Genomic DNA, 27,716 nt, shown 5'->3' with positions numbered 1-27,716 from the left:
TTTATTTAAAATACTCTAAAATTTTCACTTTCACATTTCAAGCAATTTATTCAAATTCTTCACACATATTGTAGACCTCAGTATCCATCACAAAGTTATTGAGTTACTTAATACCAGCACTCACCATCTTCATTTCCATTTAAGTTGCCTTAGATGCACGACTTTCTGAATATAAGTATGATGCTGTTACTGGTTATTATATAACTTTGTTAACTCTATTTGGAGTTCTCTTTTATTCTCTGAAGAGTTAAAAAAAAAACCTAGGCCTATTCTTTAGTGCCATGTCACAGATTAAATAAATCTGGGTCAATAAGAAACAATATGTGGAGTTGCAAAAATCAATTATAATTATGAAATTACTAATGAGCATTGAGGTGCAGAGCTACAAAATTGAGAATATTAACTAAGATTCAGAGAACACAAAGAGACAGAACAGTGAAAGTTAGGATTAATTCCCAGAGAATCTGCTTATTGTTTTTGTTTTTTGTGATATTGAGGATTGGACACAGGGCCTTACACAAGCAGTCTACCACTGAGCTATATTTCTAAACCTTTTGTTTTTACTGTTATTATTTTGGTACCAGGGATTGAACCCAGGGGTACTTTACCAATGGGCTACATTCCCAGTTCTTTTTCTTTTGAGACAGGGTCCTGCTAAATTGTTAAAAGTCTTGCTGAATTGCTCAGGCTAGCCTTGAATTTGAGATCCTCCTGCCTTAGCTTCCTAGGGTGCTGAATTACAGGCATGTGCCATTATGCTCAGCTCTAGCCCTTTTAATTTAATTTTGAGATAGGGTTCCCAATCTGACCTTGAACTTGGGATCCTCTTGTCTCAGCCTCCCAAATAGCTGAGATTATAGGTGTGAGCCACTACCTAGCTTTTTTGTTGTTGTTATTTTTTGGTACTGGGGACAGAACCCAAGGCCACTCAACCACTGAGCCACATTCTCAGCCCTTCTAACTACTTTTTTAAAATTTACATTTTGAGGGATCTATATTTGTTAATAATGATATTCTAAATCCAAAATGATTTATTTGTATTCTTTTTTTCTGTTGTTGTTATTCTGGGAATTTAGCCCAGGGTACTTTACCATTGAGCTACATTCCCAGCTTTTTCAAACAATTTTATCTTTTTAAAAATTTGAGACAGGGTCTCGGTAAGTGCAGAGGGCCTTGCTAAGTTGCTGAGGCTGGCCTTGAACTTGTGATCTTCCTGTCTCAGTCTCCTCAGTTGCTGATTTCTTCTTTTAAAAAGAAAAGGAAGACAAAAATACTTGGGGGAAAAATGTAGGAAAAAGTGCTGAATTTTGTAAAATCCATAGCTATTCATATCTAGATCAAATGATGGTGAGTATTTCTTTTCCTCTGCAATATAGTTAAAGGTATGTATGTGTATGTGGTGATGTAATATTCAGTTTCAAAACTTTTAGTGGTTCAGAGTCTGGCACTGCAGTGAACACTCTCTAAGCCCTTTGAGAAAAGCTATTCTTAATGTAAGCATCATCCTGCAAAGGTACCAAAATAGCACAAAACAAGAATTAGTGCATCTGTGTTTAGATATTATTAATATTCCTTTTCCTATAATAAGTGCTTTAGATGAACAGAAATTAAACTGACATTTATCTTTCTATTTCCTAGACAAAATTATGTTTTCAAAATGTTCTAACCCAGTTTTTGGTGGTTACCATATCTGCTTTTCAATCCTAAAGTCAGCAATGATGTTGTTAGTGTGTGTTAGCATCGCAATTACTTTCAGATTATTTTGGTAGAATTACTTCTATGGTAAAAGCTTGTGAAAAATATTACATATTCATGAAACTCTTGAGTTATGTTCTGAGATGCTATTTTCTTACCATATTGTACCAGGCACTGACAATACATTTCTCCTCCATCTCTCTTTGACTCTTCGTTTTCTCGTATTCTTTCTGAAGCACAAGCATAGGTAAACATGTAAAGATATAAAATAATTCAATATAAACAGAATACTTACAATTAATTGTCTAAATCCACAGACACAATTGCACACTTCCAGAAAATAATTTTAAAAATCAGCTCTTTTTTTATAAATACTTTTTTTTTAGTTGTAGGTGGACATAATACCTTAATTTTGTTTATTTATATGTGGTGCTGAGGACAGAACCCAGGGCCCCACATGTGCTAGGCAAGAGCTCTACTGATGAGTCACAACCCCAGCCCCACCCCCAAAAAATCAGCTTTTTATTGCACAGTACAGGACTACCTCCAATGAGTGAAATAGTCGGTCTCTTTCCTGCAGTTGATTTTTAAGAGCTTGTATTTCTGGTGCTGCTCCTTGATTCTGTTTAGGATCTAAAGTACGGATAACCTGCAAAATGTATTAAAAGAAAAATGTAAAAGTTTTAAGTGACTGTAACATCTAAAAAAGCAACTATTAAAAAAAATCAAAATAAATACTCAATGTACATATCTTTAGATTAAAAATATCATCCTACATGATCACAATAGTATTATCATCTAAGAAAATTAACAATTCTATAAGACTGTTACTGTTGATCACAATACACATTTCCATACTGTATCCAAAATGTCCCTTAAAAGTGACTCATCTGCTCCCAATCCAGGATTTAAAGATTATTGTACCGCACCTGGAAGTTCTGCAGGGTTTTAAAATCAGAACAGTATCTCACACTCCACTGCATGTTTTTGTCTTTCATGACCCTGACTTTTATCCCCAATTCTAGATTGACCCAATGGTAATGTTATTTAGCTTGTTTTGATAACCACTTTCCTCTATGCTGGAAGTCTAGAAGATTGCTTAGGTTCTAGTTAAACATTATGGACAATGATACACTATCAGGATGCACCAAAGATTGGATGTAGCACCAAGTGTTCTTTTTATTTAAAATACAAAAATACATAAAATATATTTTAGTTGTGGATGAACACAATACCTTTTATTTATTTTTATGTGGTGCTGAGGATCGAACCTAGTACCTTACACACCAAGCCACAACCCCAGCCCACCATGTGTTCTTAGTTTTGAAAATTGTTTAAGATAGTGACTGTTATTTCTTTCATACATAAGGCACATTTCTTCTTGATAATTAGTAATTAATCTGTGGAATGAAATATTTTGATCATTACTTCTTGGTCAGGCTCTTTGATAAAAGATTTTGTTCTGATAATTCTATGCGACCAGTCAGCATACTTTACTATATTTGAAGATTTCAGAGAATCATGATCAAAAAGTACTTACACTTTTGGCTTTCTCTAAATATTTTTTATATCGTTCTTCCATTTGCTTCATTTCCTCTTCTTTCTTCCGTAATGCTTCTTGTAATTCTTCAATTTTTAAGGCTGCAGATGAGATAGTGGGGAAAAAAGTTTAGATTATAACAACTTTAAAAATATTTTAATGGATAAAATTAATAACTAGTAACTTTGAGGAACTGTTTAGTCTATGCTTATACATGATTTTCTTTAAAAAAATTCATACACATATCATATATAGATGTGTGTGTGCATACACACATATATAAATAAATCTCAGAAAGATTTTATTTATTTATTTTTTAGTTGTAGTTGGACAATACCTTTATTTTATTTATTTATTTTTATGTGGTGCTTAGGATTGAACCCATGACCTCGTATGTGCTAGGCGAGGGATCTCCTGCTGAGCCACAACCCTAGCCATGCTTTTATTTTTTATTAGCACACTATAGTTGTGAGGTTCATTTTGACCAAATCACCCATGCTTAGAATTTCCTCTACACTCCTGATCTTTCAATCATTACTTTACTTTTTATTAGTGCTTTCTACATATATTAAAGTTGAAATTCCTTGTGGTATATTTATATATGCATATAAATAATTTTGTTAAATTCATTTTGCATTTCCTCCCTTTTCCTATCCCTTCTCCTTCCTCTTTGATCTCCTTCTTCTACTCAACTGATTTTCCCTATGTCTTTATGACATTTGATCCGGTCACCCCCCTCATCCCCACCTTCTTTCCCTCATTTTTTTATTCTAGCTTCCATATTCTTCTTTATGGCTGAGTAAAACTCCATTATGCCACATTTTATTAATCTATTAATCTATTGATAGGCATCTGGGCTGATTCCATAATTTGGCTGTTGTGAATTGTACTGCTTTACATGTACATATATTGTATATATTATACTGCTGTATGTGGCTATAGCACTATGATAAGCTGATTTTATCTTTTTAAAAATTTTTTAATATTTATTTTTTAGTTGTACATAATACCTTTATTTTTATGTGGTGCTGAGGATCGAACCCAGGGCCTCACTCATGCTAGGCAAGCATTCTACCGCTAAGCAACTCCCCCGACCCCATGATTTTATCTCTTTTGAATAAACATCAAGGAGTGGGATAGCTGTGTCATATGGTGGTTCCATTCCTAGTTTCAAAAAGCTTTTCTTGTAAATAAACAAGAACTCCAGTATGGTAGGTACATAAATCAAAAAGTGCCCGTTGATGGATGAATGAATAAACAAAACTTGGTATATTCATACTATGTAATAATAGCCTAATTCTGATACAAGCTACAACATGAAGACAACATAATATGAAATAAGCCAGACATGAAAGAATAAATATGATGATTTTACTTTTTTTAAAAAGCAAAGAACCAAATGCTGAATGTTTTCTGATTTAAGGATGCTGATTCACAATGTGGTTTGTGGGGGAGGGAATGGAAGAATTAGATGAACTAATATGGCAAAGAGGAGGGAGGGAAAGGGAGGGGACATGGGGTAGGAAAGATGGTGGAATGAGATGGACATCATTACTCTAGGTACATGTATGAAGACACAAATGCAGTGACTCTACTTTGTATACAACCATTGATATGAAAAACTGTGCTCTATATGTATAATATGAATTGTAATGCATTCTGCTATCATATGTAACAAATTAAAATTTAAAAAGATCAAAAAAAGAAAAAGTAAATGTCCTCTCACCTCCATAAAAAAGAATAAAGACAAGCTATCTATATGTAAATATATCAATGAAAGCACAAGTTTGGCTAACTTACATGCAACTGCACTCAATAAAAATTTTCAACTTTACCTAATATTCATTAGAATACTTAGCTAAGGAAAAGTTCAAAAGTAGTTGGGGGTGGGAATGATAGTAGAATGAATCAAACATTATTACATTATGTGCATACAGATTACATGACCTGTGTAACTACATCATGTACAACCAGACAAATGAGAAGCTATACTCCATTTATGTATGATGTGTCAAAATGCATTCTAACATCATTAATAACTACTTAAATATATATATCATAAAGAAAAAAGTGTAATTAGTAATTTAGGAAGTAAAGTTGACATAATCTTTCTATAAATAGGGGAAATTATTTAATTGCAAGAATAGGCAATACAGCCTATTTATAAAAGAAACAAGTTATAAAAACTCAGTATCACTGGGGTAGTATATGGGTGAAGTTAATTAGAAAAAACTCACAGCTATTGTTAAATCTTGGCTCAAGATCTTCAATAATGGCTCTCTTCTTTTGCAATTCATTATTAGCTTCATGAAGCTTCTCTCTGCAACAAAATATGTGACACTGTATAAACTATTACTGTTTCTGTGTTTATTTGCTTTAAAGATTTATATTCTTTATACTTGTAATATATTTGCATTGCTCACAAGTGCTAGGAAACAAAGATGAAAAGATTAAATCAACATGAATTAATATCTTACAACTCAGTAAAAAGTAAAACAAAAAATTCCTTTTTTCATTTAAAATAATCATTTGTTTTACAAAAATGTGTATAAGAGGATAAAGAGCTTTATTTTTCTAGGAATGTGATATTGAAAAAATTAACTTAAAATTTGCAGTGATTTTGCAATGAAAAACCTTATTATAAAAAAAGTGAATTTCTAGGGCTGGGGATGTGGCTCAAGCGGTAGCGCGCTCGCCTGGCATGCGTGCAGCCCGGGTTCGATCCTCAGCACCACATACCAACAAAGATGTTGTGTCAGCCGAGAACTAAAAAATAAATATTAAAAAAAATATTCTCTCTCTCTCTCTCTCTCCCACTCTCTCTTTAAAAAAAAAAAAGTGAATTTCTAAAAAAAAAATAAGGATTAACAGAAAGAATGCTACACACAATAGAAAAGAATGAAATCATATGAATAGATCTCACAGAATAATAATAAACAAAGGATGTCAAAGCATCTAAGGTTAATACTGCATCATGTCATTTTTGTGAAATTCAGAGGTGTCAAAATGAAAGGGCTGGGTATAGTAGCACATGCCTGTAATCCCAGAAACTTGGAAGGCTGAGGCAGGAATATTTTAAATCTGAGGACAGCCTGGGCAACTCACAGAGACCCTGTCTCAAAATAAAATATAAAGGCCTGGGATGTAGTTCAGTGGTAGAAGCCCTGGGTTTAATCCCAGAACTACAAAACAAACAAACCAACAAAAAAACAAACCAAACCAAACCAAACCAAAAACCTAAAGAAGGTGATAAAGATCAGCATTATGGCTAGTTTGTTAATGTAACCAATCAACAGAGAGAGAGAATGCAGTAAATTCTTAGGTGGTTGAAAGCATTCTATATATTGATAAGACTTATCCTCACCTGTATATAAACATTTTTCAAACTGTACACTTAGGATCTTAGTATATGTATATTTCACTATATATAGGTTATATTCTAGTACAAAAGAATTAACATAAAAAGCAAGTTTTTACCTAGTATTTGTATATATTTGTAGACCATGTGTAATTCTCCCTTTATAGTATTTAGTGTGGCACTATGTAATATGAATAGGAAAAAAAAGGCTGCAAAAATTGGAAGACACAGAAAATCACTGATAAAAACTGTGTATTTTGTTATGACTATTTCTGATATTTTCCACACACAATATTTTAATAAAGCTTTTCTTTTTCAATCATCAGCTTTTTGAAGCCACATCATATACAATAAAAATATGCACCGTTTAAAGAATTAAAAAACTAAAACTAAGCTCAGTGAACTGTTATCAGGTTAACAACCCCAAATCATCCAAAACCTTTAGAAGTCATGTGCACTTTATCTCCTTTCCAGAGGTAACCAAAGTCCAGAATTGTAATCACTCTCATTATTTTCATTATGGTTTTATTGCCTTTGTGATAGTCCTAAGCAACATATTGCTTATTTTGGTCAATTTTTTTTTACTTTATACATTAATCGTATATTGTTCTGAATTTTTAGACCTTTTACTGAGATTTTACTGAGTTGATGTCAGCCCCAGTTTACACCTTTTTACTGCTCTAACAGTATTCTATTGTTTGAATATATCTCATTTTATAATTTTCCAATTGGTGGACATTTGTATTGTTTCTACTTTTCTGTGAATACAAGTAATATTTATTCTTCCATGATTTTCATCTACATGTCTCCTGATACACATGGACAACATCATATCTAGGAATGTATGTATATATAGAATATACATGTATATGTAGAATGTTATGTATATAGTGGAACTGATGTCAAAGAATAAGTACACGTTCAAGTTTACCAAGTGACTAATGAGCACTCCTACAGCAGTGAATGAAAATTATCACTTGAATCAAACTGTGAAATATGATATATTAAGAACTATGTAATGTTTTGAACGACCAACAATAAAAAAAAAATTATCATTGCTTAGTATCTTTAGCAATACTATATCTAATCTAAAAATTTTCACTAATTTGATTTGGTGTTTAAAATGGTCTCTACTGTATAGTTTTTAATTGTACGACATGGACTCTCTTTTGACACACATAGAGGCCTTGTGGTGCGTTGAACTGTTTTACCCAAAAAGATAAGCTGAAGTTCTAATGCCTACTACTGTGAATGTTATATTATTTGGAAACTGGCTTTTGGTAGACTTAATTAGTTAAGGAGAGGGTCATATTGAATGAGAGTGAGCCCTAAATTGAATCCTCAGTGTTCTTATAGGGGGATTATGTAAAGACAAACATACTGTAATCCCTCCTCCTCTGTGGTTTTGCTTTCTGTGATTTCAGTTTCCTACAGTCAACTGTAGTATGAAAGTATTAAATGGAAAATTTATGTTTTAAACTACATGTTGTATTGAGTAGTGGTCCTGCTATGTCCTGCCTGGCAAGTGAATTGTCTCACTTTGTCCAGTGTATCCACACTGTATATGATATCCAGCTATTAGTCACTTGGTAACCATCTTGATTATTAGATCCACTGAAACTGCAGCAGTGTAATGATATAATTGTTCTATTTTATTATTCAATATTGTTGTTAACTTCTTATTGGGCCTAATTTACTAATTAAACTTATCATAGGTATGTATATTTTTTTAAAAATAATATATACATGTATATATTTAAAAAATAATACCAGAACTATTTGCAGTTTCAGTCATTCACTAGAGCTCTTGGAGGGTATTCCCCTCAGGATGAGGGAATTACAGAGACAAACTACAGAGAAAAGAGTATCCTATGCAGAGAGAAATTAAAGTGATATATCCACAACCTAAGGAGCACCAAGGATAGCTATGAGTAGCTAGAAGACAGGCAAGGAAGAGATTCCCCCCTTAGAACCTCTCGAAGGAACCAATCTGCTGACAACCCTGACTTAATATGTGTAGTCTCTCTAAACTGTGAGAAATAAATTTTTGTTGTTTTAATCCATTCAGTTTGCACTAATTTTTTATGGCAGCCATTTTCACTAATACATTCTTTCTTTTTTTTTTTCTTCTAATACATCCTTTCTGATGAAGTATTTTACTTTGTAAATGAATGAATGCAGAACAATGATTAGAGACTAGTTTTATGAACTGATTAGGTATTCCAGTTTTAGCCATAAAGGAAGAGGAATTTTAAAAAAATAATCTAGTACTAAATTCTCATTATAGGTAATCTCACAAAGGCTGAGAAGTAACATTTTTTTGTTCTTCTAGTCATTATAAATCTGCCTATTCTTAGACTTTCTAACAAATCTCAGTTGCTAAGAGTATCCCACACTAAAACAAACCAAAATTGGGGTAACATGAGCTAAATTTCCAGACAACAGACTTTCTTTCCAATCATAGTAGAAAATTATCTCTGCCATTCTGGATATCCAGTTTAGCATAGTGAAACATTGTAATACTCCAATAGGCTACCAATTCATGGTCACCCTATATTCAATGTTTGTAAGGAGTTTTGTTAGAAAGGATTAAAGTTGTTTCTGGGTATAAGAAATATTATGAAATATCCCTAACATGGCCAATATCAGATAAATCTGGATGAAGATTTCTTCTGTATGAGAAAACAAAATGTTAATATTTTAACATTTATTCTTCTTTTAGATTAAAAAGTCCTACTTAGAAGCCAAGTGCTGTAGTGCACATCTATAATACCAGTGACTTTGGAGGCTGAGGCAGGAGGACTGCAAGTTCTAGGCCAGCTTCAAAAAAGTAAAAAGGGGGAGGGGCTGGGGATATAGCTCAGTGTTACCACTCAAGTACTATCTATGGTACTTGAGAGCGGGTAGGGAGGAGACCTACTTAGATATAATGTCAAGTTTTAGACGTAAATTCAAAGAGGGGCTGGGAATGTGGCTCAGGCGGTAGCGCGCTCATCTGGCATGCGTGCGGCCTGGGTTCAATCCTCAGCACCACATACCAACAAAGATGTTGTGTCCGTCGAGAACTAAAAAAAAAAAATAAATATTAAAAATTCTCTCTCTCTCTCTCTCTCTCTCTCTTTAAAAAATAAATAAATAAATAAATATTTAAAAAAATTTACTTAAAAAGAAATATTTGGCTGGTCATACTTCAGAAGTAGAAACTGCAGCCTTTGGCCTGAACTCAGCTGGCCGCCTCTCTTTATGTATGAAGTTTTATTGGAGCACAGTCACAACCACTAGTTAAGTATTGTCCATGGCTGTTTTCAAGTTATAAACACATAGCTGAGTGGCTACGACAAGAGACCAGGACTTACACAGCCTAAGGTAATTGCTATCTTGCCATTCACAGAAAAGTGTTCTGACCCTTGATTTAGTGTCTCATACTCCAAATTATGATTGTAAATATCATAATGAAACTACAAAAGCCTTAAGTCTCATAGGTAAAAATAGTTCTAATGCAGTCACTATTTTGACTTGAGGATCTGGGTGGAGATAAACTTGTAAACACTACTAACATGTTAAAAGAATTTTCTGTATCTTCAAGGATCACTTGTGCTATTGTCTAGAACTTCTGCATCCCCCAAAACGAAGTACTTTTGTTCCACAATATAATGAATTGCAATAGCATTTATACTTACAGATGTTCTTCAAGCTTCTTTTTTAGAAGAACTGACTGAAAATGAAAATAAAAATTAGTGTAGTACTTTAACAAATTATTTTTAAAAAATTAACAGTAGTAACTAACTTTGAGTGAACCCTCAGTAATTTCTTTGACCGAGAGCTCAAAACATAATATGCCAAGTTTAATTCTGTTTAATAAAGAGAGAAAAGCAATATGTGATAACAGTAAGTATAAACACCCAGAAACTGTATCTGAATCCTCTATCTGCAGTCAAGTAAATGACTACAAATATTCCTGACTGACTCAATATACAGGTAGGACTTTAATAATAAGATCTTTCCCAATAACTTTTTATCTGTTATATTGTTTCCCTTCTACCACAATGAAGTCTCTGATCAATTCCCATACTTTCTGACTTGTGAATATGCAGAGGCTGCATATAATTTATGCATTGGTATGAGAAGTATAAAGGATGATAGTATGTACAGATTTAAATATGTTGGAGAATTCAGCTTTTGTATTTTTTTTTTTTAAAGATCTCTCTCTTCTCTTTAAAAAAAAAAAAAAGTCGCCTGAAAAGCTGGAGATAAAAATTGACCTAAAAATAAACAAGGAAAAATCACTAAGTTTCATAATTAAACACTAATAAGGTTATATATTAATAATGAATTTTATAAAACATTTCAAGATAAATGATTATATAATTAATTCAGCCAAATCCAATTAATACAGGCTTATTAAACAAGTTATTCAAATTGATCAACAGTAGCAATGAGGAAAGAACAATCCCTTACACTAAGTTCTTCAATTTTCAGTTGCATTATTTAATAATGGTCACCATAATTGTTTATTCAAGTCCATTTTAATACAACTTAGGAACATTTTAAATGTACTTCTTTTCTCAGTATGTCTCGTATCACTGCATCCCTCAAACACACAGACAACAATCCTATTAGCATTTTGATTTTTACTTGTTCCCTCTAGTAACGAGTAATAAAAATTAAATTCTTTTAAAAAACCTCAACTTTAAATTTTGTAATTATGTTTTGATTAGACTCTAGCAAAACTAATTTGAACTGAGATAACAGATAATAAAATAATAGGTGGTCAATACACCAAGCACTGCACTAAAGTGTGTCACATACAACTATCTTATGTAAACCTCACAACATTATAATATTAGCCCCATCTTAAAGTTGAAGAAAATGAGGCTGAAGAATATTTAGAAGATTTCAATTAACAGATCCAAAATTAAAATCCAGGTCTATAAGACCCCCAAATCCATGCATCTCCTTTCCTTTTATGTCTTCTATGCAAAGTACCTTTCCTAATTGAAGACTGTTACTATCCAAATGTATGGCAGGAAGAGGCCAGACTGCATTAGGATGCTGGTGTCAAAATAATTTATATAAATGAATTGATTATAATAATGGCCATAGCAGGAATGATGGGGGGAAAATAAAGGTAGACTTCGCTATGATTTGACTTTTAAGATCTGGATATCCTGTAAGTATCTTAACTATAAAGGATATAAACATATAAGGCAAGTAATATTGGTATATCCATTTTGCATAAAATTGCCTTTATTTAAAATTTTAACATCAACTATGATGTTGAATAACAGTTATAAATCTAAAAACTGCTCAATATATAGAAATGAACAGGAAGCCATACTTACAATAGCCTTGAGCAGAAACCATGCCAAGAGACAGAGAGGACATATTAGTATGAAGCAAACACAGCAGCCAATAGAAGGAACGATTTAGTAATTCATGAACAGAAGTAAAAGATATGAATTTTTTTTCAGAAATGTACATTTTTCTTTCTTCTATGTTCTCCTCATCCTGTCTTGTTCTCTGGAGTTTTATATACTGTGGCTAGCTCAAATTATCCATATGACTGGATATAACAATGCTTTTCTGCTTCCATGCTAAAAACAAATGACATAAAAATAATAATAAAAATATGCAAACCATCCTACTCTGACTTAAGGTCACATGAAAGAACTGTGTTTGTGATAACAGAAACAGGCGGAAACTATGCTGTTGTTCCTCAGAGGGGACCAATTCCATCTGGCAGGTTGCTCTATGTGATACACATTCCGGAGATGCAACACTGTGAGTTAGTGAAGAGAAATATAAGGCAAAACATCAAGTGTACAGGGACAAAGTATCACATACTCTTTATTTCTCCAAGCCATTTGAAGGCAGAGTTTTAAAACAGAAATAGTTTTCCATTTGAATCTTTTCTACACACAGAAGAGAGCTTAGAGGAAATTTTTGCTTAATTTAAAGCAAGACATCTCATTAGGCAGTCAAATCAATCAATCAATCAATTTATGCAAATAATATTTGGTAGGGCTGGCATTTCAATTCTGAAATATATTCTCTTAAAGTAATGGCCCACAGCATATTTAATTAGATTTGATTATCACAGTGATACTTAACCAGGCTATGCCAAGTTATTTTTAAACAATAAACTCCCTTACTTATGGTTTACAATGGTCATCATCAGAACACTAAAGTTTAGCTGATACTGATAATTCACCAAATTTACTTTGTTTATGACAGGCCCTTCTTCTCCCTACCAAAACAGAAATACAGAAAAGTCTCCTTTAAGTTTTAGAGACCAGAAAAAAATTTACATTTATCCCAGTTTAAGAGATCTAGAGATGTCAATGAACAGAAAATGTTACAACCTGTGGTTCAATTCAAAGATTTCTTAATTAGGCTCAATACTGTTTTAGTACACTAATGGTTTGCAATTTGTGATCTAGCATTCTGTATAAAAACATACCTCTTTTAAAAGCATGACATTGGGCTGGGGTTAGGGCTCAGTGGCATAGTGCTGGGTTCAATCCCCCACACACCCCACTTCAGTAAGTATGACAAAATTTCAAACTAGTTCCATTTTGATAAAGCTATAATTTAAACACTAGTGACAATGAAAGAAGTTGGAAATCAATTTGGGAAACAAAGATGACTACACCAAGACAATAGTTGAGGAATAAACTAAAATCACTAATTAGAAAGAAGGGCATGTGTTGTCAGTCTAAACTAAGTGTATATAGAGAAACTGATTAAGTCCCTCTGGAGCATTCAATACTTAGTATTCTCAGATTTTAAGTATTTACTTAACTCCCTCTCTTTGATTCCTTTTGTTTTAATACCCTCTTATGTTAATAAGGGTGAGTGGCTGAATCTATACTTTTGAATTGATCCCCCAAAATGACTGTATCAATGGAAACAATCAAGTATATATTCAAGACTAGAAATTACAGCAAATAACACTGGTAACAGGAAAAAAATGAAACAAAACAGCTGGCTGAAGCAAAGACCAATTAAATAAATAAAACTTAGTTTTCCTCTTAACACTGTTTTTTTTAATACTTTACAAGCCTTAGCTCTATTGCATACTTCTCATTAAATGGAAAAGACTTGCCAATTATAATCTATTCAGTGTTTCTTTCTCTCTTTTTTCTTTTCTTTGGTATTGGGGATTAAACCCAGGGGCACTTTACCATTGAACTACATCCCCTGCACTTTTTATTTTTAATTTTGAGACAGGGTCTTGCTAAGTTGCTAAGTCTGGCTTTGAACTTGCAATCCTCCTGTCTTAGCCTCCTGGGTGACTAGAATTACAGGCATATGCTACTACACCCAGCTATAGCTCTGCTTTTTCTAGAGAATAATTAACTACTGTGTGTTACTGAAGCACTGTGATAGCATGAGGAGGTGAAGAAAGACATCCTTTTTGGCTCAACACATATTCAATAGGAAATGTGTCAATTATGTAGGCAGAGAGATTCAATATGCAGAATGCTAAAGGAATATTTAAAGTGGGATCAGTGGTGCACACCTGTAATCCCAGCTCCTCTGGAATCTGAAGCAGGAGGATAGGATTGCAAGTTCATCACAGGCAACAGGGTACTATCCTATCTTAAAAGAGGTAGGAGGGATTCACAAATTCAGAGAAAATGGACTTCTAGGGATGGCATTATTTTCTTCCATATCTAATTTACATTAAAATTTTTATTTGAAAAAAAATATATATATATTGACAAGAGAGAAAAACCCTATTCTTGACATCTGAATGCTGAATTGAGCACATTTAAAACAAAGTCTCAATTAATTCCTTATTTCTTAACTAGAAATAAACTAATTCTCAGCAGAGTAAATCTGAAACAGATAATTAAGTACTATCTAGTCTTTTTCATAAGGAAAGTTAGTAAAAAGAATAACAGTTTCTTTTCCATAACCAATATACTGCTAAATTATTTTGAGAGAGAACATAAGGTATACAACTTTTCTCAACTTTGTGAAACTTTTGGACTATGGCTGGTATATATTAAAACTTACATCTTCTGCTTTTGAGCCTTGATCTTGTAAAGATTTCTGCAGTTCTTCAACTTGTGACTGTACTTCTAGAAGTCTTTGATTCACAAGCCTACAAATCAAACGCACATTAATTTTCTAAGCATAGATTTATTAATGCTTCTGTTCCTTTGGTTGTTATATTGGTTATACAGAAAGTATTATTAGCAAACTAAAACAAACATTATGGTAGTAGTACATAGTAGTTTAGTTGCAGTCTCATGTCATTAGCAGAGCTTACTTTTCACATTCTTTTTTCTATTGCTTGAATTTTTTTCTTTTGGGCAAAACATATTACCTATTTATATTAAGTTGAATAAAAATACTAGCAAAACAATTACCCAGAAGTTAATATAGATAAATTTTAAAAAACTAAAAGAAGAAAAAGAAGAGTATTGGAAGGGTATATTAAATTTATTACAATCCATGGTGCCTCCAGTACCATAGCAGCGAAGTGACTTGTCTCAGGTATATAGCTGGTTATCACAGTGCTAGTTGTCTGAATGCCTGAGGCCTTTTCTCCGGGTTTGAGGATGTCACAGTCTTACCAGAACAGGAGCTCCAGTAGTCAGGACAGCTGAAGCTTATGCTGCGGTTGCTTTCTTTTTTTAAGCTCTTTAAGGATTTTCATTTTGAGTTCCCTGGGAAGTCTAGAAGGTGGCCATTCTGGAAGTTCTCACTCAGTTTATATCACTTTGGGCATATGACCTGGCTTTCCGAGCCTGTTCCTTATCTACAAAGTTTGATAAGAACTTACTACCTCACAGTGTTTCCGAGGTGCTTAAATTTCTAGGATGATTTCTAACACAGTATTTTTGGTAGACACTTTTTTTGAAGCTGAAGTGCTAATGTATATTTATTTATCTGAAATTCACTTCAGTATGCTTATAAAGTACCAGGTACTGTTATCAGCACTAACATGAAAATATCTCTTCACTCAAGGAATGTACAGTGTGGTAGAGATAAAAAGATAAACAAAGGGCTGGGATTGTGGCTCATCGGTAGAGTACTCGCCTAGCATGTACAAGGCCCTGGGTTTGATCCTCAGCACCACATAAAAATAAATAAATATACTGTGTCCAGCTACAACTAAAAAATAAAAAAAAGGTAAACAAATAAAATACAATGAAATAAATACTTCAAAATGGTATATAGAAATATACAAAAGAAATGATGACTATTTAAAAAGAATTCCATGGAGTAATTAAGGTATGTTTGATATAAATTAAGATTAGAACAATAAATAAAATGCCCAAGTTATTAAGGGTGGGAAGGGGATTTGAGACAGTATGTCCAACAAAAGCATCAAAAAATGAATCTGGCACAGTGGTGTACACCTGTAATCCCAGCTACTCAAAAGGCCGAGGCAGGAGTTCCACAAGTTTGAGGTCTGCCTGGACAACTAAGCAAGACTCTTAAGACCCTTCTCAAAATAAAAAATATAAAAACCAAAAACCAGGGTACAGTGTTCAGAAATGGTAGAACTAAAAAATAAGTTTGTAGAGGAAGAATGAAACTAGAGGAGAAAAAGAGTATATCAGATACAATCTGCTCCTTTGGCATTTGTATAAAATGCCAAGTATATGAAACTTATAATGAACAAAGCTAAAATTTGGCTGAAATTGAAATAACCCAAACAAATTTTCATAATGCTGATTCCAGGGCTTCATAAATTATCTAGTTCAATGTGATGCATGCTTCAGTAGACAAGTTTGGTTCCCTAGGTCTTGGGTGATACTGAAGGATTTCAAGAAGGGGAAAATATAATCAGATAGCATTTAAAAAGATCACACTGGTTTTAAAGTAGAGATGTTATTTAAAAGGTCAAAGATAGGCCTGAAAACTAGGAGAAGATTATTATAATTATTACTACTAAATATGCCTATTACTATTAAATATGCCTGAAATCCAAGGGAAGAGAACAGGAAATATTTGGAGAAATGGCAAAAGAATACAGGAATCAAAAATAACACTTAGGATTTTGAAATTTACCGAGAAAGGAAAGACAGAAAGAACAATTTGAAAAAAGAAATATAAAGCATCTGATTTTGTATTTGTTGAAAATGTGCCTAGAAGAGTCTGTCAAACAGTAATATACCTGAACCTTAAGTATAGAGAAAAGTTCCAAGTTGAGCATGCACACTTGAGAGCCATCTGAGGTTAACTAAAATCATAAATGGCAATGTCTAGAAAGCATGTGAAATATAGTAGTAATGAGGAGAAAAGATGGCAGATCGGCCAAGGGATGGGGGAAAAACAACTTTACTGTGAAGAAAAAAAAGTTTGGAGGAGAAGGAAATAAGCATCACTGAATATAGAGATGAGAAAAGATAATGTCTTGAATATTCCTACTGGATTAGTCATTTAAAAATGATTAGTTATTTTAGTAAAAAATAATATAGTGAAATGGGAGTAGAAGCCAGATTGTCTCAAATTAAGGATAAAAAAGAGAGCAGTGAACTTTTAGAATCAAAACAGTCAGAAACTTTATTAAAATTCTTTTCATCAAGAGGTTTTAAGAAATCAAATTATCTGAAAATCTAAATTCAACACAAGTTCATAAATACATGACCAATACACTGTTATTCTGTTCAATCTTTTCAGAAAGCATTTGGGAAAAATGTTTCAAACTATAAGATGATTTCAACTTTCATCTTAGCTGCTTTTGAGATTATTTCATTAATTAACATTGTAAGCCTACTAGGTAGAGATCATTGTAAATGTCATAATCAGTCTGTAACAACATGTTCCTTGGGGGATTTGAAAACAATGTAAATGCCCAGCAATGAGATGGACAAGTACATATAACTGTTAACATATGAAGCATGTGAGCAAACAAATATATATGAAAAAGATTATCTGTTTAAAAAAAAGAATTATAATGCCTACTTCACTCATGGAGTTGTCTAGAGGATGAATTGAGATAACATATGCAGTATGTTAGGCACAGTACTGGCACAAAGCAGATATTCTATAAATGTGAATTGTTTCTACCTTCTCTTTCTTCCTTCAGGAATTTAATTAACATTTTAATCGAAGTCTAACTACTGAATACAAAGATATCAAGGTAGTATGGAACACAGGCTGAGCTTCAAAATTTTCTCTGAGAAGTAGGGAAACATGATCATGGGTACTTTGAGAAAGTTCTCTGAGCAATTTTGTTATGGCTCCACTCTCAATCTTTTATCACTCTTCTAATATTGTTTCATCAATAACAGAACTACAGATTTTTTTTAAAAAGTGACTCACTAGAAAGGACTTTGGAGGCCTACTACAAACATGGCCTACTAATAGCTGACATATGGGGTGGCTAACCAATTATATTTAAGGTTAAAAGACTCAGTGGGGACTATAGTCTAAGCCACTGGGTGGCCAAGGCACACATGGCCACTCTCAATAGTTTTTCAAACATAGCCCTATGAATGATGCAGAGTGGCTGAGGGCTGGGTCCCCAGGACACTGTGTATGGGGTCTGCTCCGCTTTTGTGCATAAGTTCAGAGAAACATGAATGGATAAGACCAGAAAATGGTACTGAAACAGTGGGAATCAGCGATTTTGCACTGGGAAGGCAGCTCTGGGAAATGTTTACTGTAGTCTGCTTGAAGTTGGGACAAAAATTGATAAAACAAGATGAGTTTCGTGTTTTGGAAATAGTGAAAAGTGCCAGTGAACTCTGTTCTCCTCTATCAGAAATAACTGAAATTAATGAGGCATGTGCAGAAAATCCAGGGCTTATAAACAAACCTTGTTATGAAGATGGTTGGCTGATAAAGATGACACTGAGTGACCGTTCAGGACTAGATACTAGCGAGTGAATAAGAATATGAGAAATATGTAAAATCTATTGAGGAGTAAATGGCACATTTCAATAAACTAGCGTGAAATAACAAATAAACAAGACACAATGGGACTAACCTTAGGTTCCTGTTGCCAACCTATTACAAGATCAAGGTAGAGATAAGGTAAATATTTATAAACTCAGGAAGAACAAATTTAGGTTGATTCACAGAGGAGGAAAGGAGGACAGGAAAGAGAGTAAATGTTCTACAAAAACAGTAGAAGATAAAGTGGCAAGAAGGTGAGTATAGGTTAGGTACAAGGACTGCAAAACCAGGAAGCCAGAGTCTGAGCCCAAGTTCCCTCTTCTGTAAAACTTACATTAAAATAAGAAAGAACATGTCTAAAACACTTAGCACAATGTTTGGAAAAAAGAGTTGCTTAATAAATATTAGTTGTTATAATCACAGATCACTGGTGATCATAATCTAAAGATAGGTTGTCATCAGTTTTGTAATTTAAGAAACAAACATAACACTAAGTTGTAAACAGCAGCAAGCTGTTTTCTATAATCCTTCCTCCACCAACTGCATTTTCTACTTTTTCTAATACTTTTTTTAAAAAACTCATTTTCTACGTTCCTAAGAATTGATGTAAAAATGTTTTCCTTCCATTTGTATTTAATGTTAGGTGTTCTTATAATCACTCTGGCATTTATGCCAATGTATACTGTTTGCTGATTCTGCTTTGGTAGATTTAACTTTTAAAGCTATAGGAAGAAGGGTAGGATATATAAAACTGTCATAACAATTATGACTCGCAAGATTGACTCTCACTTGCAAAAGGCCAAAGCAATCAGGCATAATAAAGAATCTGCAATATCAGGCAAACTATGAAATTATATAAATTATATAATAAAAATGAAAAGTCTCCCTAAAGACAGAATATTACATCAGTAAGAAAAAGGAAAATATTATGTTTATTATTTTAAGAAACATTTCCCAAAAGAATCTAAAGACAGTTATAACAAAAATATAAAAGTAACCTTTGTTAAAGGAAACTGCTCATTTTAATGTTAACTGACTCTGAATGGTTGTATAATACACCAAAAACTTACAAGTTCTCAGAAAAGTGATTTTCTTGTTAAATTTACAGATTCTAAATTCTCAAAATAACTGAACTGCTCATAAGAGAAATGACTTTCTTTTAGTGTCACAATAAATACCAGATTATAAAAAATAATGCTTTGTCAATTCAACTCCATGCCAATGGATCCTCTGAAACCATCAGCCCATGAAAACAATAAACTTTATTACCTTGATTATGAAATAAGAATTGAAATTGTTGCAAAAGGCTAAACTAAATGATTAGTTTTCTTTTTTACTTTTAACTAGTGATTAGAAAGGGTAAATGGTAGAGCTTTAGTATCATTTGGCTTGAAAAAAAAAATCAAGAAGATAATGCTAACAGAAAGATATACAATACTTTCTGGCAAGTCTAAGTGGAGAAATAAAGTATTTTTCTTTTTTTTTTTTTTTAAAGAGAGAGTGAGAGAGGAGAGAGAGAGAGAGAGAGAGAGAATTTTTTAATATTTATTTTTTAGTTCTCGGCGGACACAACATCATTGTTGGTATGTGGTGCTGAGGATCGAACCCGGGCCGCACGCATGCCAGGCGAGCGCGCTACCGCTTGAGCCACATCCCCAGCCCAATAAAGTATTTTTCAAAGGCAATATAATAGCATTTGACTCTTTTTCAAATTACAATTCCAAATTCTCTTTGTTTAAGGGAATCAAAAATAAGGCAAATAGGGAGTGCCTATAGCTGGATGCTGCCACCTATATATACTCTACCTGTTCTCTGTCTCCAGTTCATTCTTGCGTAGATTTGCATCATCTAAAAGGCTCTGCAATAAGGCAATTTTTTCATTGTCTGAACCCTCTTGATTAATTTTTAGCATTCTATTCTCATGCTGAAGACGAATAAGTTTCTCCCTGAATGAACAAAACAAAAACTGATTACCTGGTACATTAATACAATATAGGTATAAAAAATCTACTCATGTATAGTTACAGACTCAATACACATAAGTGAAAAAGTACCTGCAATGAATTTAGTTTCTTTCTAACTGTTAAGGCATTCCATTTCAGGTTTTAAATTATTTTCTTTTAATTAATTTATTCTTTTTATATTTATATATGACAGCAGAATGCATTACAATTCTTACTATACATATAGAGTACAATTTTTCATATCTCTGGTTGTATATAAAGCATATTCACACCAATCTGTGTCTTCATACGTGTTCTTTGGATGATAATGATCATCACATTCCACCATCATTTCTTAAATTCTTTATACAAGGAATAATCTGAAGATAATAATCTCTACATATCATGACTTACAATGAAGGCATTTTAAAATCCTGTTTCCCTTCTGATTTAAATATTTAAGCTGTGAATAAATTTATGTTTTCTTGTTCTTTGGTTCTCATAAGAAAACATGACCTCTAAAGCCAAGCTCTTACATTACCAATCATTTGGAGGACTGTTTTCAAGAAATTCAGCACACCCAATCCTAGAGATATGTAAAAGTGTAGTCTTCTAACAAGGTGAATTATTAGAGTCAGATTACTAGATTACACTGCTTTGCATTCATTCTTGTGCCAAGCCAAAGCTTACATAGAGGAATGTTAAAAGCAACAGTCACACTGAACTGGTAACCACATTTATTACAGAGCTAATATAATTAAATATTTATTCATATGAAAATGTTCTTTAAATATATAATTCATTTCTTCTTTATACAGGGTCTTCTTTAGACGGGCCCATGAAGAGAGTGCTTTCAGATACCAAATCCTATAAAAAGCTGTGCTTCTAATGGAAAACAAATCAAAATGAGAAACATACATATTAAAACAAGCTCTTATTTTGTAAACACCATAAATCTTCTCAAGTACGTTTACTTTTGCTACTCAAAAGATGAATCAAACTTGCAACTCAATAGTTCACTGTTTTTAAGTCCTTTGGGTACACAGCCACATCAATGTTTAAAGCAGCACAATTCACAATAGCTAAACTGTGGAACCAACCAAGATGCTCTTATATACACAATGGAATATTACTCATCAATAAAAGAGAATAAAATCATGGCATTTGCAGGTAAATGGATAGAGTTAGAGAAGATAATGCTAAGTGAAGTTAGCCAATCCCAAAAAATGAAATGCCAAATGTATTCTTAGATATAAGAAGGCTGATTCATAGTGGGATAGGGAGTGGGAGCATGGGAGGAATAGATGTACTCTAGATAGGAAAGAGGGGTTGGAGGAGAGGGAAGCGGATATGGGGTTATAAATGATGGTGGAATGTGATGATCATTATTATCCAAAGTACATGTATGAAGACACAAACTGGTGTGAATATACTTTGTATACTACTAGAGATGTGAAAAATTGTGTTCTATATGTGTAATAAGAATTGTAATGCATTCCGCTGTCATATATAAATAAAAAAAAACCCTTGCAACTCAATTCAAGAAATCATATAGAATGTGAAATATTTTGTATATGGACAGCAATAACTTTGTATTTTTCAATTTCAAAGTACACACCTTCATTGTAGGGAATAAAAGATAAAAGAAAATATAACTCTCTTTAACTCTCTGATGCAAAAGAACTATTGTTTAAATATAGCTTTCTATATGTGTATACATACAGTACACATTGTTTAAAAAATGGTATCACACAACACACGTTGCACTCATAGCTGCTATTTACAGTTAAAAGTTCATAATCTTTATTATTAACTACACTTTAATAAATTTTTATTTTTTTATTTTTATGTGGTGCTGAGGAATGAACCCAGGGGCCTTGCATGTGCTAGAAGAGCGCTCTATCGCTAAGCCACCATCCCAGCCCCACTTTAATAAATTTTAAGTGACATACTATTAAAATATATAAGTGAATCAGTTATTTCATTAAAGTCCGATTATGGGCAGATTATCAATTGAGTTTTAACATTTTAATAGGATATACCTTTGTGTACAAAAAATTTCCTTAGGATTAATTCTCAGAAGTGTTATTTTTCAGTTAAAAGATAAGCACACTTTTAGATGAGACATTTTGTTAATTTGCTTAAAAAAATTATTCTACTTTAATCTTTTCCCCTACTTTGAGTATTCCAATTTCTCACTCAACATCAATAAAAAGTACGAAATAATATCCCACTGTCTATGACTTAAGTTGCAAACTTTTCATCACTGCTAATCATTTCATTTTTTTGACAGTTCTTCTGGATATACAGCATATTCTAATTTGTATCTAGTAATATGCAAAAAAAAAAAAACCTTGTCAAATCTTTATAATTATTCTTTTCTTAGAGAGCCACTGTAAAAAATTTTGAGGGGACATAGACTTTTATAAATGTTTTTAAATAATAAGTATTCATCCATTCAACTAATTTTATTGGTTCAATTATAATGTAACATATTAGGAAGTAATAAAGATATCTCCAGACATGATGTTGAATTATACTTCTTTTGTTTGTACTTCTTAAATCAAAAAATCATTTATTCAATGAGTACTTACTTCAACTTTTACAGTTTATAAAACTTTTACACAACCATTATTCCACTTAATAATTCCAAAGATTTTTTTTTCTTTTTTTCTTTTTTTTTTCAGTATTAGGAATTGAACATAGGGGCCCTCCACCATTTAGATATACCCCCAGCCCTTTTTTACTTTGAGGAAGCATCTCAATAAGTTGCCCAGGCTAGTCTCAAATTAGCCATCATCCTGCTTCAACCTCCTAAGTAGCTGGGATTACAGTTGTATGTCACACACCTACCCCTGAAGAATCAAGGTCAGCGTCCATTTTAAAAAGGAGCAAATAGGCCCAGAAAAGGTAAAAGCATTTTCCTTTTGGAAACTGAAGACTTCCCCCAAACCCATTTCTCATTCATATATATATATATATGCTAAGTTAAATGGAATTTAAAAAAATGCTTTGGCTAAATAAAAAGGATTATTACTGAGGGAAGAGTATTTAGAGATAGGGAGATGTTTCCTCCTCTCTATAGCACTGTATCTTTCCCAGACCATTCCAAGTGGTTAGTAGATAAAACCTTAAAATTATTTTGCAGGCTGATAGCTAAGCATAACCTTTGTCTTTGGCCAAATATTTTCATTGCTAAATGTTTTTGAGGGTATTAGTTTACTTTGTGTGAAAGATTGTCCTACTGAAATGAGAAGATCAGTTATCTGTTAGGCCAGTTGAAGAAAGCTTCTAACATGCTGAAAACATAGAAATTTAATACTGAATTCAGGTTCAAAGTATTAGTAATAAAAAAGAACTGGTTCTCTTTACACTTTAAAGGAATCATTTTTATCCAGAAATATTATGCAGTGTGACTGTGAACATCATAATCTCCTTACCTGATTTCAGGAGTAATAATCTCTGCTGCGAGGCTATCTGAAGATTCTTGACTGCCCAGAGGCATTAATCCTATAAACACAGATGCAAATACAAGGTTAACAGAAAGCACAACTACATCCTTTAGTTAAGTAATACAAACTTTAGAGGAAACTCTATCTTGAGCATTAATTTTAACAGATAAAATCACCATTTTCTCAAGTACAAGATCTCACTGTCTTACAGTATTTTACTATTTTAAGTATACAACTATGTAGCATTAAGTACATTCACAATATATAGCCAATACCACTGCCTATTTTCAAAACTTTTGTATCACTCAAATCAGAAATTCTATAGACATTAGGCAATAACTCTCCATTCCTTCCTTTCCTGGTCCCTGGTAACCTCTATTCTACTTTCTGTCTCAGTAATTTGCCCAGTCTAAATACCCCATATAAGTAGAATCATACAATATTTGTCTTTTTGTGTTTGGCTTACTTAAAACAATGTTTTAAAGATTCATTCATATTTTGGCATTTATCAGAATTTCCTTCCTTTTGTGGCCAAATAATATTCCTATGTATACAAATGCATTTTGTTTATCCATTTATCGATCAACAGACACTAGCCTTGCTTTCACCTTTTGATGACTGTGAATGCTACTGCTATGAAAATTTGTGCACAAGCATCTGGTTAGTCCACCATTTTCAATTCTTTTGGGTATACACTTAGGAATGGAACTGCTAAATCATACAGTAATTTTATGTCTAACTTTCTCAAGAGCCAACAAACTGGTTTCTACAGCACTGATCATTCCTACCAGCAATGTATAAGAGTTCCAATTCTCCGTATCTTCATCAGCACTTTTTTTCTTTTCTTTTTTTTTTTTTTTTTTAGGGTGAGTAAGAGTATTAGCTACCTTAACTGGTATTAAGTGGTTGTGGTTTTGTTTTGTATGAGGTGTTGGGGATCAAACCCAAGTCTTCACACATGCCAAGTAAGTGCTACTCAAGGCGGGGCATATACATGCTAGGCAGGTATATGAAATATAACCCTAACCTATTTTTTGCTTTGAGACAGAGTCTCCTAAATTGCTCTAGCCACTCCTGAACTTGTAATCCCATTGCCTCAGTCCCCTAAGTAGATGGGATTACAGGCCTGTACCACCATGCCTGGCTGTGTTTTGTGTTTATTGCTATTGATTTATAGAATCTTTGTATATCCTAAATATTAATTCCTTACCAACTAGATGATTTGCAAATATTTTCTCCTATTTTATGGTTAATTTCAGTTGGTTAATGGTGTCCTTTGATGAAGAAAAGTTTTCAATTTTGACAAAAGTCCTATGCTTTTCTTTTGTTGCCTATGCTTTTGCTATTATTAATTCCAGAGAATCACTGCCAAATTCAATGTCATCAACATATTCCTCTAAACATTTAATTTTCTCTTAAAATTCTTTTCTCTTCACCCTTTATCTAATTGCCCAAGTTAGGAATTCTAGTACTTTATTAAATAGAATTGATGATAGTGGGCATCTTTGTCTTATTCCTGATCTTGGAGGAAAAGCTTTAGTTTTTACCATTGAATATGATGTTAGCTACAGGTTTTGTTTTATTATTTTTTTAAGTTGTAGTTGAACACAATATCTTTGTTTTATTTATTTATTTTTATGTGGTGCTGAAGGTTGAACCCAGCACCTCACATGTGCTAGGCGAGCGCTCTACTGCAGAGCCCCAGCCCCAGCTACAGGTTTTTCGTATTTTTAAAAATCATACTGAGGAAATTTTCTTCTCTTCCTAGTTATACTGAGATTTTAACATTATAAGTGGATGTTGGGTTTTGTAAAATGCTTTTTCTGAGCCAGGTATGGTAGCATATGCCTATAATCTCAGCTGAGAATATACTCAGGAGGCGAAACAAGAGGATTGCAATTTCAAGGCTAATCTGGGCAATTTAGCAAGACTTTATCTCATGATGAAATAAAAGAACTGGGAGTGCACCTCAGTGATAGAGTGCTTGCCTAACATGTGCAAGGCCCTGTTTATGGTAAATCCCATTACCATAAGTATATACACACATAAAGGCCTTTTCTGCATCTACTTACATGATGGTGAACAGTTGTTCTTCCCTTCATTTTGTTAATGTGGTAAATTACTTTGATTGCTATGTCTTTTGGTGGGGGGGTGAGGACTGGGAATTGAACTGGGTGGCAACTCAATTACTGAGCCACATCCCCAGCCTTATTTTGTATTTTATTTAGAGACAGGGTCTCAGTGAGTTGCTTAGCACCCTGCTGTTGCTAAGGCTGGCTTTGAACTTGTGATCCTCCTGTCAATTTTAGGATCAGCTTGTCAATTTTTACACAAAAGTCCACTGGAGATTATTTTATTGGGATTGCACTGAATCCTTGGATCAATGTAAGGAAAGCTGTAATCTTAACTGTATTGAATCTTCTAATATCTGAATATGAGAGATCTCTTCATTTATTTAGACCTTTTTTAAATTTATGTAGCAATGCTTTATAGTTTTCAGTGTATAAGTCTTGCATTTCTTTCTTAAACTTATTCCTAAGCATTTTATTTCATTTTTTTTCTCTTCTTTTTGTGGATTGGACCAAGAAGCATTCTGCCTCTGAGCTACACCTCCAGCCCTTATTCAAATTTTATTTTAATACAAATTTTATTTTGTGATCTTCCTGCTTCAGCCATCTGAGTTGCAGGAACTGCTGGGGTTATAGGCATACACCACTGTGCTTGGCACTTTTTTCCTTTTTCTCCTTTGCAGTTCTGGAAAATTGAACCCAGGGCCTCACATATACTAGGCAAGTGCTGTACCACTGAGTTATACCTCCAGCCCTGAATGTCATTTCTTTTTCATATCACTCTAATTTTACTTTCAGAATATTCACTGGTAGTATACAGAAATACACTGATCTCATTTCTTTCTTTCTTTCTTTCTTTTTTTTTTTTTCTTTTTGGTACTAGGGATTGAATCCAGGAGCACTTAACCATTTGAGCCACATGCCTAGCCCTTAAAAAAAACAAAATTATTTTGAGGCAGGGCCTTGCTAAGTTGCTGAGGCTGGCTTTCAACTTGCAATCCTCTTGCCTCCCAAGCCACTGGGATTCCATACCAGATTTACATCTTTCAAAATTTTCCATCTTAAATGTTTTCTATTTCATTCTTTTGCCATACTGCACTTGTTAGAAACTCGCACACCACACTGAATGGAAGTGATGAGAGTGAACATCCTTGCATTAATTCGAGGGGAAAAAAATCAGTCTCTCATCATTAAGTATGTGGTATATGAGGTTAGCTGTAGGTTTTTCATGGGTACCCTTTAGTAGGCTGAGTAACTTTCATTCTATTTTTAGTTTGCTGAGAGACTACCAAGAATGCTGTCCCCTACTTGTTTTTTAATATTTATTTTTTAGTTGTAGTTGTACACAATATCTTTATTTATTTATTTTTATGTGGTGCTGAGGATCAAACCCAGGGCCCCCGCACTTGATAGGCGAGCGCTGTGCCGCTGAGCCACAACCCCAGCCCTGTCCCCTTCTTTTTTAACTTACTGATGGAACATACACATCTCTTCATGTCAGGCAAGTACAAGATTTGTATTATTATTATTATTATTATTATTATTATTATTATTATTATTATTATTATTATTCCGTACCAGGGATTGAATTCAGGGGCACTTAACCCTTAGCCACATCCCCAGCACTGTTTTTGTATTTTATTTAAAGACAGTGTCTCATTGAGTTGCTTAGCACCTTGTTAAATTGCGAGGCTGGCTTTGAACTCAGGATCCTCCTGCCTCAGCCTCCCAAACCGCTGAGACTACAGGCATGCACCACCATGCCCAGATTCTTTATTCTTTTTAATAGCTCTACAG

The 27,716-nt window shown here is 33.3% G+C and overlaps 1 protein-coding gene across 2 annotated transcripts in view; it reads right to left on the bottom strand.

The window, feature by feature from the left end:
• The window catches only part of Hook3 (hook microtubule tethering protein 3), a 121,724-nt gene that overhangs the window by 12,522 nt on the left and 81,486 nt on the right, over positions 1-27,716 (bottom strand). For both annotated transcript variants that reach the window (XM_026380274.2, XM_026380276.2), the window contains exons 14-21: positions 23,839-23,908; positions 20,261-20,401; positions 14,616-14,703; positions 10,274-10,308; positions 5,473-5,555; positions 3,236-3,336; positions 2,240-2,344; positions 1,854-1,925 (exon numbers count right to left, since the gene is read on the bottom strand). In XM_026380274.2, coding sequence (XP_026236059.1) covers positions 1,854-1,925; positions 2,240-2,344; positions 3,236-3,336; positions 5,473-5,555; positions 10,274-10,308; positions 14,616-14,703; positions 20,261-20,401; positions 23,839-23,908 — 695 coding nt within the window. The remainder of the gene's footprint in view (positions 1-1,853; positions 1,926-2,239; positions 2,345-3,235; positions 3,337-5,472; positions 5,556-10,273; positions 10,309-14,615; positions 14,704-20,260; positions 20,402-23,838; positions 23,909-27,716) is intronic.

The sequence above is a fragment of the Urocitellus parryii genome, chromosome 14 (genome assembly GCF_045843805.1).
Source record: "Urocitellus parryii isolate mUroPar1 chromosome 14, mUroPar1.hap1, whole genome shotgun sequence".
Lineage (NCBI taxonomy): Eukaryota > Metazoa > Chordata > Mammalia > Rodentia > Sciuridae > Urocitellus > Urocitellus parryii.
This window is presented reverse-complemented; position numbering and strand designations above follow the sequence as displayed.